The 16,811-nt window shown below is 36.3% G+C and overlaps 1 protein-coding gene across 3 annotated transcripts; it reads right to left on the bottom strand.

Moving 5' to 3' along the window:
* Positions 1 to 378: 378 nt before the first annotated feature.
* On the bottom strand, positions 379 to 10,257 carry tp53inp2b (tumor protein p53 inducible nuclear protein 2b). 3 transcript variants are annotated; one of them, XM_073823167.1, is made up of 4 exons: positions 9,989 to 10,257; positions 7,645 to 7,962; positions 5,280 to 5,709; positions 379 to 3,901 (listed from the first exon to the last, which is right to left on the bottom strand). In XM_073823167.1, the coding sequence occupies exons 2-4, from the start codon at positions 7,766 to 7,768 to the stop codon at positions 3,634 to 3,636; spliced, it is 822 nt and encodes a 273-aa protein (XP_073679268.1). In that variant the 5' UTR covers positions 7,769 to 7,962; positions 9,989 to 10,257; the 3' UTR covers positions 379 to 3,633. The 3 variants fall into 3 exon arrangements, with proteins under 3 accessions (XP_073679268.1, XP_073679269.1, XP_073679270.1); XM_073823168.1 differs by having other exon boundaries at positions 379 to 3,898; XM_073823169.1 differs by having other exon boundaries at positions 5,280 to 5,409.
* Between the last annotated feature and the right edge of the window lie 6,554 nt (positions 10,258 to 16,811).

Here is a 16,811-nt window from a genome sequence, read left to right as displayed (position 1 = left end):
TTACTAAACAAAAATCAAGTTTTTATATATTTATGGTAGAAAATTTACAAAATATTTTCATGGAACATGATCTTTACTTAATATGCTAATGATTTTTGGCATAAAAGAAAAATCGATAATTTTGACCCATACAATGTATTTTTGGCTATTGCTACAAATATACCCATGCTACTTAAGACTGGTTTTGTGGTCCAGGGTCACATATGATCTAAGATTTGTTTTTGTTTTTTATTGTGCGACAGCAGTTCTGTAGAATGGCCCATAACAGCTATTTTATGTTTTACAGTCATATTTACTTTTAATATTCATTGTAGGTATTTCCAAATCACATGCATGAAGACAGAAACAAGAAGAAGCACAGATCAATAATGAGTCCAGTTTGCAGTTGCATCCTGAGTGTTTATTGTTATTGTCTGGTACCTGCATTTCTGCAAGGATGCTGGAAACCCATCATAGTATTTTGCATAGGTCTCTGATGCCCATGTCATATGGATGAAACAGTCGGCACATCATGAAAACCATGCAGAATAGTGAAAGGCACAATCACCATAGATATCATATACACCAATCTTTTTTTTAATACTCTATTTGTACTTTGTTACTAAGGTGAATATCTCTTCTAATAACAATATGAGGAAAAAAAATACAAGCATATTTATTTTTGTTGTCTTTTCTCATTTCATGTTTTCAGTCAACCCTCCCTTAATAACACAACAACTATCGCTTCCACCAGCCTCTAATGAGGCTTAACGGACATCATTCTAGTCCCACAAATTAAATGAATCATATTGAACACACACACACACGCACACACAGAAAAATAACACAGAGTTTACGGTGCTCAGCTCTTACGCTGAACAACAGCAGTGAATCTGTTCAATGATTTTATGTTCATTACGCGATATTGCCTTGTCCACTTCATCCAACATGTAGAAACAATATGAATAGGACTCAACCTTCAAGTGGACGATGTTAAGGACCCTTGTAAGGCTACAGGGCATTGGATTTTCCTAGATACACCACTGACATTCGTACTGCACTCTCTGTGGAGTCAATATGATGTAGAAACAGTCCGTTTTAAAATGAAAACAAAGAAATAAAAGCATATTTAGACTTACATTATACTTACATTATTTTGTTAATAGATAGCCTACTACTATAACAGTTGTACAGATTTTGGCAGGTGATAGGAAAGACTACAAGAAGAATTCTTAAAATGATAGAAGAAATAAAAGAAAATTGCATGTAAAACCAATCCTCCTAATGCAAAAACAGCCTGACGGTGGTGTCGACAACATGGCAAATGTTGGTTTGTATCACAAAATACCCAGTGGAAGGAAGTGTACTCAAGTTTTTGAAGCAATGTATGGTTAAATGATACCATGAGAACAGGAAGGTGATGTTTTGAAATGCAAACACTGAACTGTAAATAGTCTGCAATTATATACATTTCAATGCAACTAATTGTTTACCTCTATCGGTAGCTTTTTTCCCCAACTCATGCATGTTGGCATCTCATTCACCATTGCAAACGAAAACAGCATACTGCTAAATACCATGATTCTCCATAAAACGTAAGACAGTGCAAACTTCTCAAAGTCTCAAAAAATGTACAAACAGTCATATAATTATATACTTTTTCAGCACCATTGTTAGTCTATTCATTACTGAATACACTCTATAAGATAGATCACAACGTGGTGGACGCATTTCCTGTAAATGTGCCTAGAGTATTCGCTGACTATCAAGGAAGAGCACATTTCAGGATTGGACTTATGCGTTAGTGTGAGTGCATGTGTGCTGGGTCCGTCAAAAGAGAGACGCTGACCCGGCCACCTCTGACAGACAGACATCAGAATACAATGAAGATGTAAAGCACAATCGTATTATCAGTATTTAAGAGGTATGATGAAATGCAATAATGACATCGTCTGAAAAACAGAGAAATGGTCATGGGAAACATTTTCGTTCTTTGTCTCTGTGGTCACAGTGATTTCTCACGTAAGCGTTAAGTGCTGGACAGGGGAACTTTCGAGCTACGATTAAAACTTTGCAATGGACAAGCACATGAAGGGACAGTGATATTTTTGTTGAGCGTCAGGTCAATCTCACAAAATCATCGAGACCAATTGCATTCCAAATCCAAATCCATTTGCAGCCATCTTGACGTGTTTTGTGAGATTCACCTGACAGTAATCCTCCATGAAGCAAATAAAGAGTCACAATCTATACTATCCTAAACTTTCTATACACACTTCTATCTATAGCCTATGGCAACCTCTCCTCAGTTCTCTATGTTGATCATGTGACCTGTAAAGACATTGCACATTGCCCAGATACTCCTGTGATCACTTCCTATCAGATCAGATGTTGACAGGGAGCTATACTTTAGCTATATCCCTAAAAGATCATTGAAAAATAATTAATCTTCTAAGTAATGTGTTGTTGGCATAGTATGAGTACTATCCATGATGGACCTTAAATCTAGTGAGCTAGATACCTTAAGAAGCTGCCTCAAGAGACTCAAATTAAAATAGATTTCAATAGAGATTGATGGTAACGTGTTGCTAAGCTGCTTTATATACTTTTTGGTACTGAATGAGTTAGAAAGTGTGCAAGAGTTTGATGTTAGCATGTTGCTAAGCTAACGCAAGGCAACACTCTAACAAGCACACATTCTCAGCACACATAAACATTGGGTGAAAATATATATTTTAGTATTTTTTCCCATTTAGAGTATGTATAAATTTGCCAGTGCCTGCTTTCTCCACCTCCTCAATTTCTTTATTAGAACTGCCTTCTCTTGGAGGGATACTGCCCTTGCGGAAACACATCAACAAAATGCTGTTTAGGAAGGCAGCTCACCAGGTTTAGGAACAGAGATCACATCATAGCAAACAATTAAGTGAAATTATTGTGGGTTCAATTACTTTTGAAAGTTAGCACCACTATGATGAAAATCAGGCAGCAACATCTACTTTGAAATGACCTCTTTACAAACACACCCAGCTAGATTTGTCTTGATCTGTAAACTCTCAGCTACCTTTATCTGTTTACTATTCTTGCTCACACCTTTATCTACATACTTTTCATTCTTGTTGCCTTTAAGTGACCTTTTCATTGCTGTAGTCATTTTTTCCACAATGTGACGTTACTAAGTATGAATCTCTTCTGGAAATCTTAGGGTCATATTTCTGTGAAGCATTCAGTGGTTGGCTATTTCTTTTTGCAGTTATCCTGAATACATTTCAACGAACAGTGCCTGAACATGTACCTGAAGTGTCACTGTCATTTAGAGGGATGTATGTAAAGATACAGAGTTTACACGTGTCTCCTTTTCAGCTTTACTCCCAGTAGGGAAACTGATTTAGGTGTTGTTGGACGTACATGGGTATTTAAGCAAATATATGAATCGTAATTGTGCTTGGTGGTGGGCTTCCAGATAAGAGTGGAAAGAGGATATAGATAAACTGGCTTGTGCTCAAAGACAAACCTAATTAACATGAAACTGAATAACATGGACATAAAAACCAGTAAAAGCAAAAGGAGGTCAATTGAGAAGGTAGGGGATTCATCAGGAGGTGTGGGTTTCTTGGGGTGTGTAATAATGCCCTCTATGTAAACATGGTTGCCTCAGTGGCAGAAGTTGCGCTGGCACGGTTGGTTCAGGAAGGAGTTGCGGGTGTGGGTTGCGCGCCGTTGGACCTGTTCACGCACACGGTTTTGGCGCTGCATGCGGTTGCGTGCCAAGTGGCGACGCTCAGTGCGGGCTTTGGCCTTCTGGACCCTGGAGACTTGGGTGACTTTAGCTAGGGCACCTGCCTGTGTGGCTGCTCCTCGGGTCACCCGTGTGGGCATGCTGCTCCTGGTCACAGCGGGCACTGTTGATTCAGACATCCTGCTGGAACAGTGCAGATAGGAGGAAGAATGGGATATGTTTGAGTGAGAAGATGGAAGACACTCTGAAACTATGAAAGTTTTTGATATTCAGAATGATTTTTATTTGGAGTAAGTCTTCAACACACTTTGATTTGCTGGTTCAGGTGTGTTTAATTGGGGATGGAGATAAACTCTGCAGGAGGCCCTTGAGGACCAGGATTGGACACCCTTAATGTAAGTGCTGACATATTCTACAACAGGGGTGTCCAAACCTGTTCCTGGAGGGCCAACTTCCTACAAAGTCCTCAACACACCTTGATTTGGTTCCGGTGTGTTTAATTGGGGATGGCCAACGTTGGTCCTGAAGCACCACTTACCTGCAGAGTTTAGCCCCAACCCTTAAAAAAACTCAACTGCTTGTAATCCTGAAAATACTGATTAGCTTGTTTAGGTATGTTTGATTAGAGTTAGAGCTAAACTCTGCAGGACAGCGGCAATCTAGGACCGACATTGCCTACCCCTTTTCTAGTGAGTCAGAAGATCTTGATTAGTTGGTTCAGGTTTGTTTAATTAGGGTTGGAGCTAAACACTGCAGGACAGTGGCCCCCCAGGAACTGGTTTGGAGACCCTTGTCTTAGAATATTAATCTAAAGAATATTAAGACCAACATCAACTGGGAATATCTGATCTTCATAATATTGATCACAGAATTGTACACACAGGATTGTGGAATATCATAGGCAGTGTAGGATACATCTACGCCAAAGATGGGCATCGTCAGTCCAATCAAACACACCAGCCTGTAGATTTCTAGTGATCTTGAAGAACTTTGATTAGCTTGTTCAGGTGTGTTTGATTAAGATTGGAGTTAAACTCTGCAGGACAGTGGCCGTCCATGGGTGCCCAAATCAGTTTCTGGAAGGTCACTGTCCTGCAGAGTTTAGCTCCAACCCTAATTAAACACACTTGAACCAACTAATCAAGATCTTCAGACTCACTAGAAACTCTTGCAGGCAATCATGATGGTGCTGGTTGGAGCTAAACTTTGCAGCACAGTGACCCTCCAGGACCAAAGTTGCTCATCCCTAATATATGGGAGCCCAAACCAGTTCTTGGAGGGCCACTGTCCTGCAGAGTTTTGCTCCAACTTACTTCAACTTGCCTGAAAATGTCTATTATGCCCTGTAAGACCTTTTTAACTGGTGTTAGAGCTAAATTCTGGAGGACAGTGGCCCTCCAAAACCGAGTGTGGACACCCCTATCCTAGAACCCCAGAACTAGGTGCTACAAAATGTCAAAATATTGCTAGCTCTGTGACAAATTGAATTTGTTCTTATGTTACACCTGGTTACGACACAGTGTTACACACAGAAAAGAAAGCAAACAGCTTTAAAATTTACCTGACACTGCCAGCCAGACTAGTAGTGCTCTCTTCCACTGCAGGGAGAGGGCCAGGTGAGACGTACACGGACATGCTGGGGTGCTCGATGAGGAGGTCCTCCATGGGGCTGGCCTCCGCCGTGGCTCCCTCTGCAGTAAAACAGGGGGGAGGGGTGACAAACCAGCTCTCATCCATGCTGCAGTCACTACAGGAGCACGAGCCCCGCTCGCTTAACAACACATTCACTTCTACTGACTCAAGGTGAGAGAAGGAGGTGGGGTCAGGAGGAGAGCAGATGGAATTTGGGGGAGGATGTGCTGCCTGTATTCTGCCTGCTCTACTCCTGCGGTTTCTGCAGGTAGGAGGAGAGGGGCCGCATATCGAAGATGCATGACATTCACTGCGAGGACGGGGGCATGCTACTGAAGCTGCCTCCAGCCCATCCTCACCTTCAGTGAAGTAGGAAGTGATACAAGACAGAACAGGGTGTGTTTCCAAAGTATGAAAGGTTTGGTTGAAGCCATGCGAGTAGGGGATGCCAGTACCATGAGCACACATACCAAAAAAAGGAATTCATTCAAATATGGAAATGAGAAGGGATACAGAAACAACAGAAAAAACATAGAAAATAGGAATACTGCCATTAGTGTCTTATAACTCTTTTAAAATATCATTATCTAATCACTACTGTACTACTTTATAAAGTCTCAACGACTTTGTTCCAAAACCTAGTGAGATGCCAACAGGTGCATTTGTGGTAAAAGTCTGAATGGCCCAATTGGAGCCAGTAGAGCAACACTGGCTCAAACAGAACAGAACTGGGTGGGACTATCGGGAATAATGGCTAATAGGACGAGATTGGCAACGAAATTACACACTTCACCTTACTCATGTCCTGTCTGAGTAACAAAACTCAGATCTCAAGGGGGGTGATAGAGTTACCTTTGAATGCCTGTTCATTAAACCAGGTTATTATTTCAGGTAGTTATAAACATGTTGACAGTTGCTTAGAGATACTCGCTGCTAGAGATACTATATGTGGCCAACTATTTCCAGTGAGGTTTTAGAGTGCGCATTTGATGTCCACTTTACTATGAAGCCACGGGAGAGGAACAACTGGCATGCAACTAATGCTGGTAGGTCATGTGACATTGATAACATGGTGGATGAAGTATGTCCAAATTTTATTTATACTACTCATATACCAGGGGTGCTCAACCCTGTTCCTGGAGATCTATCTTCCTGAAGAGTTCAGCTCCAACCCTGATCAAACACACCAACTAATTAGGATCTAAAGGAGCACTTGATAATTACAGACTGGTGTATTTGATCAGGGCTGGAACTAAACTCTGCAGGAAGGTAGATCTCCAGGAACAGGGTTGGGCACTCCTGTCATATACTATATAGAACAGAGGTCTTCAACCCTGCTCCTGGGGACCCACTCTCCTGGTTTATTTTCAACCTGCTTCACATGCTTTGGCTACGTCAGGTGTTTCTGATTAGGGTTGTAGCTAAACTCTTCAGAAAAGTGGGTCCCCAGGAACAGGGTTGAAGTCCTCTGATATAGAACACTTTTTATTTCTTTCAAATCAAACCTAGTATCTACTAAACAGTATGTGATTTGGACTATGATGATAGTTGATCTGGAATAGAAAACTATGCTCATTTCGTTAATGTTGCTATAGAGTGTTTTCACGATGCGTCATCAATTGGCTATATTGGAGGCACTGAATGTAAACAATGCCACTAAACCAGGGGTGCCCAAACCTGTTCCTGGGGATCTACCTTCCTGCAGAGTTCAGTTCCAACCCTGATCAAACAGCTGTCTGTAATTATCAAGTGCTCCTTCAGATCCTAATTAATTGGTTTAGTTGTGTTTGATCAGGGTTCGAGCTGAACTCTGCAGGAAGGTAGATCTCCAGGAACAAGGTTGGGCACCCCTGCACTAAACCAATGGAACTCTCAAATTTTACTGATTTTAAGGCTGAAAATGATAAATTATTGTCATGTTTTGGGCTGTACTAATTGGTCAGACTAGGGAAAAAACATTTGGAGTACTACAGACTTCCAAAAGTTCAAATCAAGGAGTGCAAAACACTGTCTGAGGAACAAAAGGCGTTTGTGGTTGGCCAAACTGAATATGTGCCATTTAAGGCAGAAGATAGCTGCCTTAAATAGCAAGGCAGTTAACTAGGTTTTGGAACCAAGCTAATGTTTTCAAAAGTAATATATTTAATCCACTATATACAGTAGTTTGTTGCTTTGTTGTCCTGACATGCTCTTCAAACTTGAAACTACCTTGCATATAATTTACTCCCTGCCTTTATTTTGTATAACTTTAGGTCCCATTAAAGTGTTTTTCGTTGTTTGTGTAGGACACTCACCGTGCAAATTGACCAGGAGCCATCCCTCTTCATCAGCCTCAGACACACAGGGCTTTGGTCCCTTCAGCTCTGGAGTAACTTCATCCATGCTTCCAAAGAACAAACTGCTGATCCGCTGGAACATGGCTGCGTCGGAGGTCAAAGGTCACAGTTTCCTGAGGGATAGCTGCCTTAGAATTTTTTTTTTTTTTAAATAACTGTTTGTTGTTGTTTTTTTTCAGTGCTGTAACAGGTGGCAGGTTGATCACAGGTGTATTGGCCTTTTTTGAATCTCAGAGAAGGCGCAGTATAATATAAGGTCTCACTTGGTGCAAAGATCTGCATTTGACAAAGACAGAAAAAAGAAGAACAAGTCAAGAAAACCATATCAAATATGATTTTCCAATCTCTAAAACAACTGATTTGGAGGCACTACGAGTATTTGGTGCCATTTTGTAATGTAATATAATAATTTGGTTATAGATTATTTTCATAATTGTGACCCTGGACCACACAACCAGTCATAAGGGTCAATTTTTTGAAATTGAGATTTATATATCATCTGAAATCTGAATAAATAAGCTTTCCATTGGTGTAGATTTGAAAATCTGGAATCTGAGGTTTCAAAAAAAACTAAATATTGAGAAAATCGCCTTTAAAGTTGTCCAAATTAAGTTTTTAGCAATGCATATTACTAATCAAAAATTATGTTTTAATTATTTACGGTAGGAAATTTACAAAATATCTTCACAAAACATGATCTTTACTTTAATATCCTAATTATTTTTTGCATAAAAGAAAAATCATAATAAAAATAAATAATTTGCATTACAGAACTGGTATTTAGGGTTGAAGTATACTTTATCATTAAAATAATACAGTGGAAAAAAATCATAATGTTCCTAAAAACATTTGTTTAAATGTAATCTTTTTATCTAGTAATTTTAGGGTGAAAAATGAGCGTTACTTGTTAATTATAAACAGATTATGAAATATAGCCAGTCTCTGTCTCTTCATTCACATAAATATTCTGCCAAAGGTGTAATAATCTTGTTTACTGTTTTCTGATTTTTTTTTCTTACCCCATTGGCAGATGATTTTGCTTGTTCTAAGCAAAAACTCCCTTAATTTTGAGTTGTTTTTTTATAAAAACAAGAAAATAAATTTTACTCGTCTAGAAAATCCTTCTTGATTTAAGAATTTTTAGATATTTTGGCTGGAAACAAGACAGAAAATCTAAATAAGAAAAGCATTTTTGCAGTGTGTATCTTTGAACTATTTGTTCACATACACACACAACTAGGAGTCTTATTTTTAGCATCTCATTCTCCCAATGGCTCCCCTGCAGGCGGCCTGTATAAAAACGCTCCATCGGTGGGCGGGGCTTCGAATGACTAACAAAGCGTAACCCTGCGTAATGATGGCGTCATAGACGCAGCTGACCCCGCCCTCGTAAGACTAGCGGACAGAGTATGAAATAACAGAAAGGAACCGGGGTCATTTCGATAGAAACCAGCAAAAACAACCCTATTTCTGACAACGGCTTTTACATCCAGACATTAAAATAGCTTTATAGACGATCAAAACAGAGAAACTGAATGCGTTGATTAATAAAAAACGATTTTATCATACATCTGACAGATGCTGCTCGACAAAACAACATCGAATCCAATGTTTACCGTTGTATCCTATGTGAATCTAATGCAACCGTGGATATGTATATGAAAAACAGTCAAGCAAAAAGCGAACATGAATGCAAGCAGTGGATAGGAGCATATTGAGAGAGAATATGCTCAGAGAGAGAGAGACTGAGCGCAAAGGGTCACAGCAATGACAGCTCGGATCAAGGGTATTACCAGCGGTCTCAAATCACTCATATAACCACAGCCTGTATACATAAGGCATAAAAATCATATTCTTTTTAACATAATAGCTGGTATAAACAAAACCCGACGGCTGATAAACGAGCAGCTGCATATACAGGCTTGTTTATAATGTAAAATATAGCCTAAATAGTTAAACCCTCTGCTATTAAACGTCCACTTGACTTTAAATAACACTGTGTGTTATTTAAAGACGAATTCTGTAAGAATAGCTACACATATAAGAAACCCGTCGAGAAAACGCTTTGGTCTATGATCTATGACTAGAGCAAAACGATGTATGATCGGGATGAAACCGTATAACAGACAACGTAATAAAATACTGTATAAATACAAATACATTTATAAACAATCTAACGTTACAGATTATGGACAGCTATAAGACAGTTATTAGCGTTTGCTTTCAAGGCAGGTCTCATCTAGTCCAGCTAGATTTTGCTACAAAACAGATCTCGTTTGGAGATGTATATGAAGCATCTTACCTGGTTTACCTGCAAAATTATTCAAGTTGTAAACGCGTCGACCAGACAATAAAAACAACCAAAAAAAATCTTAAAGCATAGCTTTAGGTATTCTTTTTATATGAGGTAGTAAATTCACAAAAGAATATGAAAAAGTCTTTTCTTCTTAGAAGAAATCTGCGTGTAAATTCTGATTTACACGACGTTTCAGTCGTAGCATCTGCAGCTTGTGCGGTTTTTTTCCAGCAGATATTGTTTGTGATGTTATTGCTTCGCCCAGCTGATCCGCAGATCAGAATATAGAACGTACAAAACAGCTGATTGTGATGTCACAACGCTCGTAGCAACGCTATAACTCCTCCCACTCGCGCAGCTGGACCAATCAGAGGCTTCCACCAGATCCAGTGCTGTAAGAGAAGCGGTGGGGGTTGGGCAGGTCATTTTACTTATTTAAAAAATCGCTTATGAAATCACACAAATCTACATTTAGTCTTAGATAACAGCATTTGGAATGCCTTGTGTTGTTTTATTTTTGTACAGAGTGCTGCTAAACACCAAACTACGCATTTTAGATGCTTGTGCTGATCTATTTATTAAATACATTTTATTTACCAAAGTTGAAAGTCATTTAAACTATAGAGTCAGAAGTGTTTAACAATAGAAGATTTGTAAATAAAGGCAATATGAAGTGATGATTTCACAGTGTGTTTGACTTGCATCATCTTTGATTATGTGTCATTGACTTTGGCATGTTTCATCTTTAAGGTGCATTTCTGGTACAGCAGGTAATATGATCGGCGCAGTGCTCTTGTTACGTGAGCTCTGTCTCTTTAAACAGTGTTTGTAAATATTGCCTGTCCCTCCCTCTGCACATTCCTCAATTCCTTCTCACTCTGTGGGCGGGGCTTAGACTGCCACGTTTCAGGAGTGACCAATCAAAACTCCTGGTTTGAACACTGACATGTCAGCAACCTATGGAAAACAACTGATGTTTAGAAAGACCTTGATGGTTGGCTGGCGTCTTCTGCTAGTTTCTGTTCATCACTACAGACGTTTACCCAACTACACTTTAAAAAATGTTTAGGTGCTTTACGATGCCATAGAAGAACCTTTTTTCTGTCTAAATGGTTCCATAAAGAACCTTAAACATCTGCAGAAGCTTTCTGTTTCTTTGTGGAACCAAAAATGGTTCTTCTATGGCATCGCTTGAAGAACCTTTTAAAGCACCTTTGTTTTTAAGAGTGTATGACAACTTTTGCTTCTGAGAAAAGTCCTAACTTCTGGTATACTGGCTACAAATGATCTGTTACATACAATTTAACATTTACAACATCAATTTGTAGACTTGCTTTTTCTTTAAAATGTGACCCTGGACCACAAAACCATAAGTCATAAGTCAATTTTTGTTTGTTAGGATACAACAATATTTGGCTGAGATACAACTATGTGAAAACCTGCAATCTGAGGGTGTAAAAAAATCACAAAAGTATAGAGAAAATCGCATTTAAAGTTCTTAGCAATGCATATTACTAATCAAAAATTAAGTTTTGATATATTTACAGTATGAAATTTACAAAATATGTGACCCTGGACCACAAAACCAGTCTTAAGTCGCTGGGGTATGTTTGTAGCAATAGCCAAAAATACATTGTATGGGTCAAAATTATTGATTTTTCTTTTATGCCAAAAATCATTAGGTAATTAAGTAAAGATTATGTTCCATGAAGATTTTTTGTAAAATTCCTACTATAAATATATCAAAATGTAATTTTAGATTAGTAATATGCATTGTTAAGAACTTAATTTGGACAACTTTAAAGGTGATTTTCTCAGTATTTTGATTTTTTTGAACCCTCAGATTCCAGATTTTCAAATAGTTGTATCTCAGACAAATATTGTCCTATCCTAACAAACCTTATATAAATAGAAAGCTTATTTATTGAGCTTTGATATGATGTATATATCTCAGTTTTGTAAAATTTAACCTTTTGACTGGTTTTGTGGTCCAGGGTCACATATGTTCATGGAACATGATCTTTACTTAATATCCTAATGATTTTGGCATATAATTGATCATTTTGACCCATATTATGTATTATTTTGGCTATTGCTACAAATATACCCATGCTACTTAAGACTGGTTTTGTTGTCCAAGATCAGAAATATGAACATAGCTTGTATTATTGCCACTAGACAAGTTGTTGCCAGTCGTTCCACACCTTCCAGTGATCACAAATACATTTATAACTTAAATTTTGTTTCCACAATGTCAAAATTTCAGGTTTTCTATCCTTGTGTAGACATTTGGTCATAGGAAATATCTGGACCACATTCACAGGTGAATAAATGTGACCCTGGACCACAAAACCAGTCATAAGTCCATTTTTGTTTGTTATGATATGACAATATATGGCCGAAATACAACTAGTTGAAAATCTGTAATCTGATGGTGCAAAATAATTGCGAAAGTATAAAGAAAATTGCATTTAAAGTTCTTAGCAATGCATATTACTAATCAAAAATTAAGTTTTGATATATTTACAGTATGAAATTTACAAAATATGTTCATGGAACACGATTTTTACTGAATATCCTAATGATTTTTGTCATAAAATCGATAATTTTGACCCATACAGTGTATTTTTGGCTATTGCTACAATATACCCATGCTATTATGTCTAGGGTCACAAATATGATCGTAGCTTGTTTTAATGTCAAGTTTTTGACAGTCGTTCCACACCTTCCAGTGATCACAAATACATTTAAAACTTACATTTTGTCTCCACAATATCAAAACATTCAGGTTTTCGATCCTTGTGTAGACATTTGTTCATAGGAAATACCTGGACCACATTCACAGGTGAATAAATGTGACCCTGGACCACAAAACCATAAGTAGCAATAGCCAAAAATTCAGGTTTTCTATTCTTCTATCCACACTCACAGGTCAATAAATGTGACCCTGGACCACAAATCCAGTCACAAGTCAATTTTTCGTTTGTTAGGATAGGACAATATTTGGCTGAGATAGAACTATTTGAAAATATGGAATCTAAGGGTGCAAAAAAATCTTACAATTTATAAAAATATTATTTTCCAATCTCTAAAACAACAGATTTGGAGGCATTAGGAGTATTTGGTGGCATTTTGTAATGTAATATAATGTGGTTTATAAATTATTTTCATAAATGTGACCCTGGACCACAAAACCAGTCATAAGGGTCAATTTTTGGATTTTTTCATTTATACGTCATCTGAAATCTGAATATCTGAATAAATAAGCTCTCTACTGATGTATGGTTAAGATATGACAATATTTGGCTGAAATACAAGTATTTTATTGTATTCTTCTAAATCTGAAATAAAAAATTATTTAAAAATCTGGAATCTTAGGATGCAAAAACATCTAAATATTACGAAAATCGCTTTCGAGTAGTCTAAATGATTTGTTAGCAATGTATATTACTAATCAAAAATTAATCAAAAAAAGTTTTGATATATTTACAGCAGGAAATTTACAAAATATCTTCATGGAACATGATCTTTACTTAATATCCTAATGATTTTTAGCATAAAATCAATCATTTTGACCCATACAGTGTATTTTAGGCTACTGCTACAAATATACCCGTGCTACTTAAGACTGTGGTCCAGGGTCACAATTATTATGTCTGAATTTTGAGAAAATAATCAGAAAATTATCTTTAAATTTGACCAAATGAAGTTCTTAGCAATGCATATTACTAATCTAATAATATTTACAGTAGGAAATCTACTAAATATCTCCATTGAACATGATTGTTACTGAATATCCTAATGATTTTTAACATAAAATTGATCATTTTGACCCATACAGTGTATTTTTGGCTATTGCTACAAATATACCCATGCTGACTGGTTTTGTAGTCCAGGGTCACAAATATGAACATAGTTTGTATTAATGCCACCAAACAAGGTGTTGCCAGTTGTTCCACACTATCTGGTGAATCACAAATACATTTATTTGTAATGTTTATAACCTTTTTATCTGTGGAATCTAATTTGTAGCCATTGCCACATTCTCACAGTTCATATAGAAGATAGAGATGGCACTATTACATATTATCAAAACAATGACACCTTTCTCATAATTCCTCCCTTTCTCTGAGTCACCTCTGACTGGTCTTCTACACCCTGACTGTGGTTGTCATTACTAATGAAATAACAATAAACTTGGACATAATCCTGTATGAAACAATCATTGAAACAAAACAACTGAATAAACACAGACGAAAGCCTCCAGCCTGCACTTTCATCTCACACCTGCCCTACAGAATCAAACAGGCACGGCACAACATGCCCCGTTTGGGACACGTGTAATGTTTGCTACGTGATATTACATATTGAGCAAGCAAGGTGTTTTTCATTAACCGGGATGTTTCACAAGCAGAAATGTTTACATACACACACACTCTCCATTGACATATTGGTACAAACTTTATATTTTATCTCCTAATTCTCAGAGAAAAACCCCCACATCATTTAGTATGATTTATAAACTTTTTACTTACATTTTGTCTCCACAATGTCAAAAATGTCAGGTTTTCTATTCTTGTGTAGACATTTGGTTATAGCTGGTGAATAAATGTGACCCTGGACCACAAAACCTGTCTCAAGTAGTTCTTTTATGCCAAAAATCATTAGGATATTACGTAAAGATCATGTTCCATGAAGATATTTTGTAAATTTTCCTACCGTAAATATATCAAAACTTCATTTTTGATTAGTAATAATCAAATATGCATTGCTAAGAACTTCAGTTGGACAACTTTCAAGGCGATTTTCTCAATATTTTGATTTTGTTTGTTCAGATTATAGATTTGCACACAAATTTTGTGCTATCCTAACAAACCTTACATTAATGTGATAGCCATTTATTGAGCTTTTCAATGATTCAGTTAAAAAAATTGACCCTTATGACTGGTTTTGTGGTTCAGGGTCACATATGAATATGATTATTAAGCAGAATGGTAAATATAAAACACTGCATTTACAATGGGGTTTATTTTGTAATTGCAAAATGACATTATATACAGAGCCGTTCACAACAAAATAGAAGTTTCTGTGGCATTGCCCATAATTTAAAATGGGTTTATGAGCAGTTTCATTGTTGATGGCAAGACAACTAAATATTTCTACTATAAACTCTCGCAAAAGTATTGACAAAAATTTGCACTTTGTAGTACTCTCTATAATAAAGTCACATCTAAAATCACATTTAGTTTCCACTGTTTACTTTCCAGTTCAATAATTTAAATTTGATTCGATCTGGGTTTTTTTTAATTTCACTTTTAGGCTAAAATTTTAAATAAAAAAGTTTAACTCAACAGCTGGGTTAGTTCATATTTGACTCAATGTTGGGGTGGAAAAAGTTTATTTTATTTTATTTTATTTTATTTTATTTTATTTTATTTTTATTTATTTATTTATTATTTTTATTTTTTATTTATTTTTTATTTATTTTTTTTGTTGGGTTGAAACAGTTATTTTATTTTATTTTAATTATTTATTTATTTATTTATTTATTTATTTTTGATTGTATCTTGGCCAAATATTGTCCTATCCTAACAAACCATTCATCAATGGAAAACGTATAAATCTCAATTTCGAAAAATTGTCACTTATGACTGGTTTTGTAGTCCAGCATTACAAATGTGTTGTGTTACATTATAAAATATGTTGTGCTGTCTCAGCATAATGTGCACAACTAATTTAGTAGGCCATAGACAACAACTACAGGTTAATTGCAGAAATGTAATTCAAGTTATTGAGGCATAATTAAAATCACATATCTACTGTAACCTATTTGTAAACTAACACTGATCAAATTTCACTACCCAACATGTTATCATGCACACAAATAAGCCTATTATTTTCAGAAACATTACAAAATATGAATAACAAGTGTCAGTATCAATGATCAAACATGTCATCTGTGTAAACGTGTGTTTTTTTATTTGTATTTGTATAATTAATTACATTCTCTTCATTACAATTCCCTTTCTACTACTGCTGTGTTTTAAGGCGAGACACTGCAGGTGAATAGGGTTCAAAAATGAACTAATAGTTATCACCTTACTTACCCAGTTGATTGATTACATTTATAATTGCAAGCATTTTTTCTATTACAAGTTTTCTAAAATGTTAGGTTTAAATTAGTAAAAATGCACTTATTTAATGAAAAATGCACTTATTTGCATACATTTCTAGTACAAAAATCTAAACCCTGGATGAAGTCTGTTTCAAAATTTTTGTTTTATTTGTTTTGACATATTAGAGTCAAAAGTTTTTACAGAGGGAAATCATTTTGTCACTCCATAATTCAGAAAACAGTATATTTTTGCAGTTTTGTGGAGAATAAAATGTTGTATAAAATCAAGCAAATTATATATGAACAAATCCCTCTGTAAAAAACCTTCAGGATATAGTCAGGAATAAAAATGTAAAGTTCAGTGTGCAACTGAAGTAGAGATTTATGGCTCAGTGTAGGAGAAAAAAACAATATTTTGAGAAAACGGCCTTTAAAAATATGCATTGTAATTGAAATCTACTGTTTTTGCCTGCAGTGTCTCGCCTTAAGTGAAAAGACTAATATCCAAACAGCTGATGAGCACTATTTATTAATCACACATTTAATCTCAGCTTTTAACAGCTCATAGGGTTCACTCCATTGTCATATTGTTCTGGACACCAGTATTTTAATGATTCAGACAAAGTTTAATCACTTTCTAGTCAAACAACATAAAACAGGTGTACAGGATGGCCTTTAAAGGGATAGTTCACCAAAAAATAAAAATTTTGTCAT

Source organism: Garra rufa, chromosome 18 (genome assembly GCF_049309525.1).
Source record: "Garra rufa chromosome 18, GarRuf1.0, whole genome shotgun sequence".
Lineage (NCBI taxonomy): Eukaryota > Metazoa > Chordata > Actinopteri > Cypriniformes > Cyprinidae > Garra > Garra rufa.
This window is presented reverse-complemented; position numbering and strand designations above follow the sequence as displayed.

Coding starts and splice junctions, on each gene's coding strand:
- tp53inp2b (XM_073823167.1), bottom strand. CDS start 7,768: ATGTTCCAGCGGATCAGCAGTTTGTTCTTTGGAAGCATGGATGAAGTT. Junction 5,710..7,644: donor GCTCCTGGTCAATTTGCACG/GTGAGTGTCCTA, acceptor ACTTCACTGAAG/GTGAGGATGGGCTGGAGGCA. Junction 3,902..5,279: donor AGTCTGGCTGGCAGTGTCAG/GTAAATTTTAAA, acceptor GCACTGTTCCAG/CAGGATGTCTGAATCAACAG.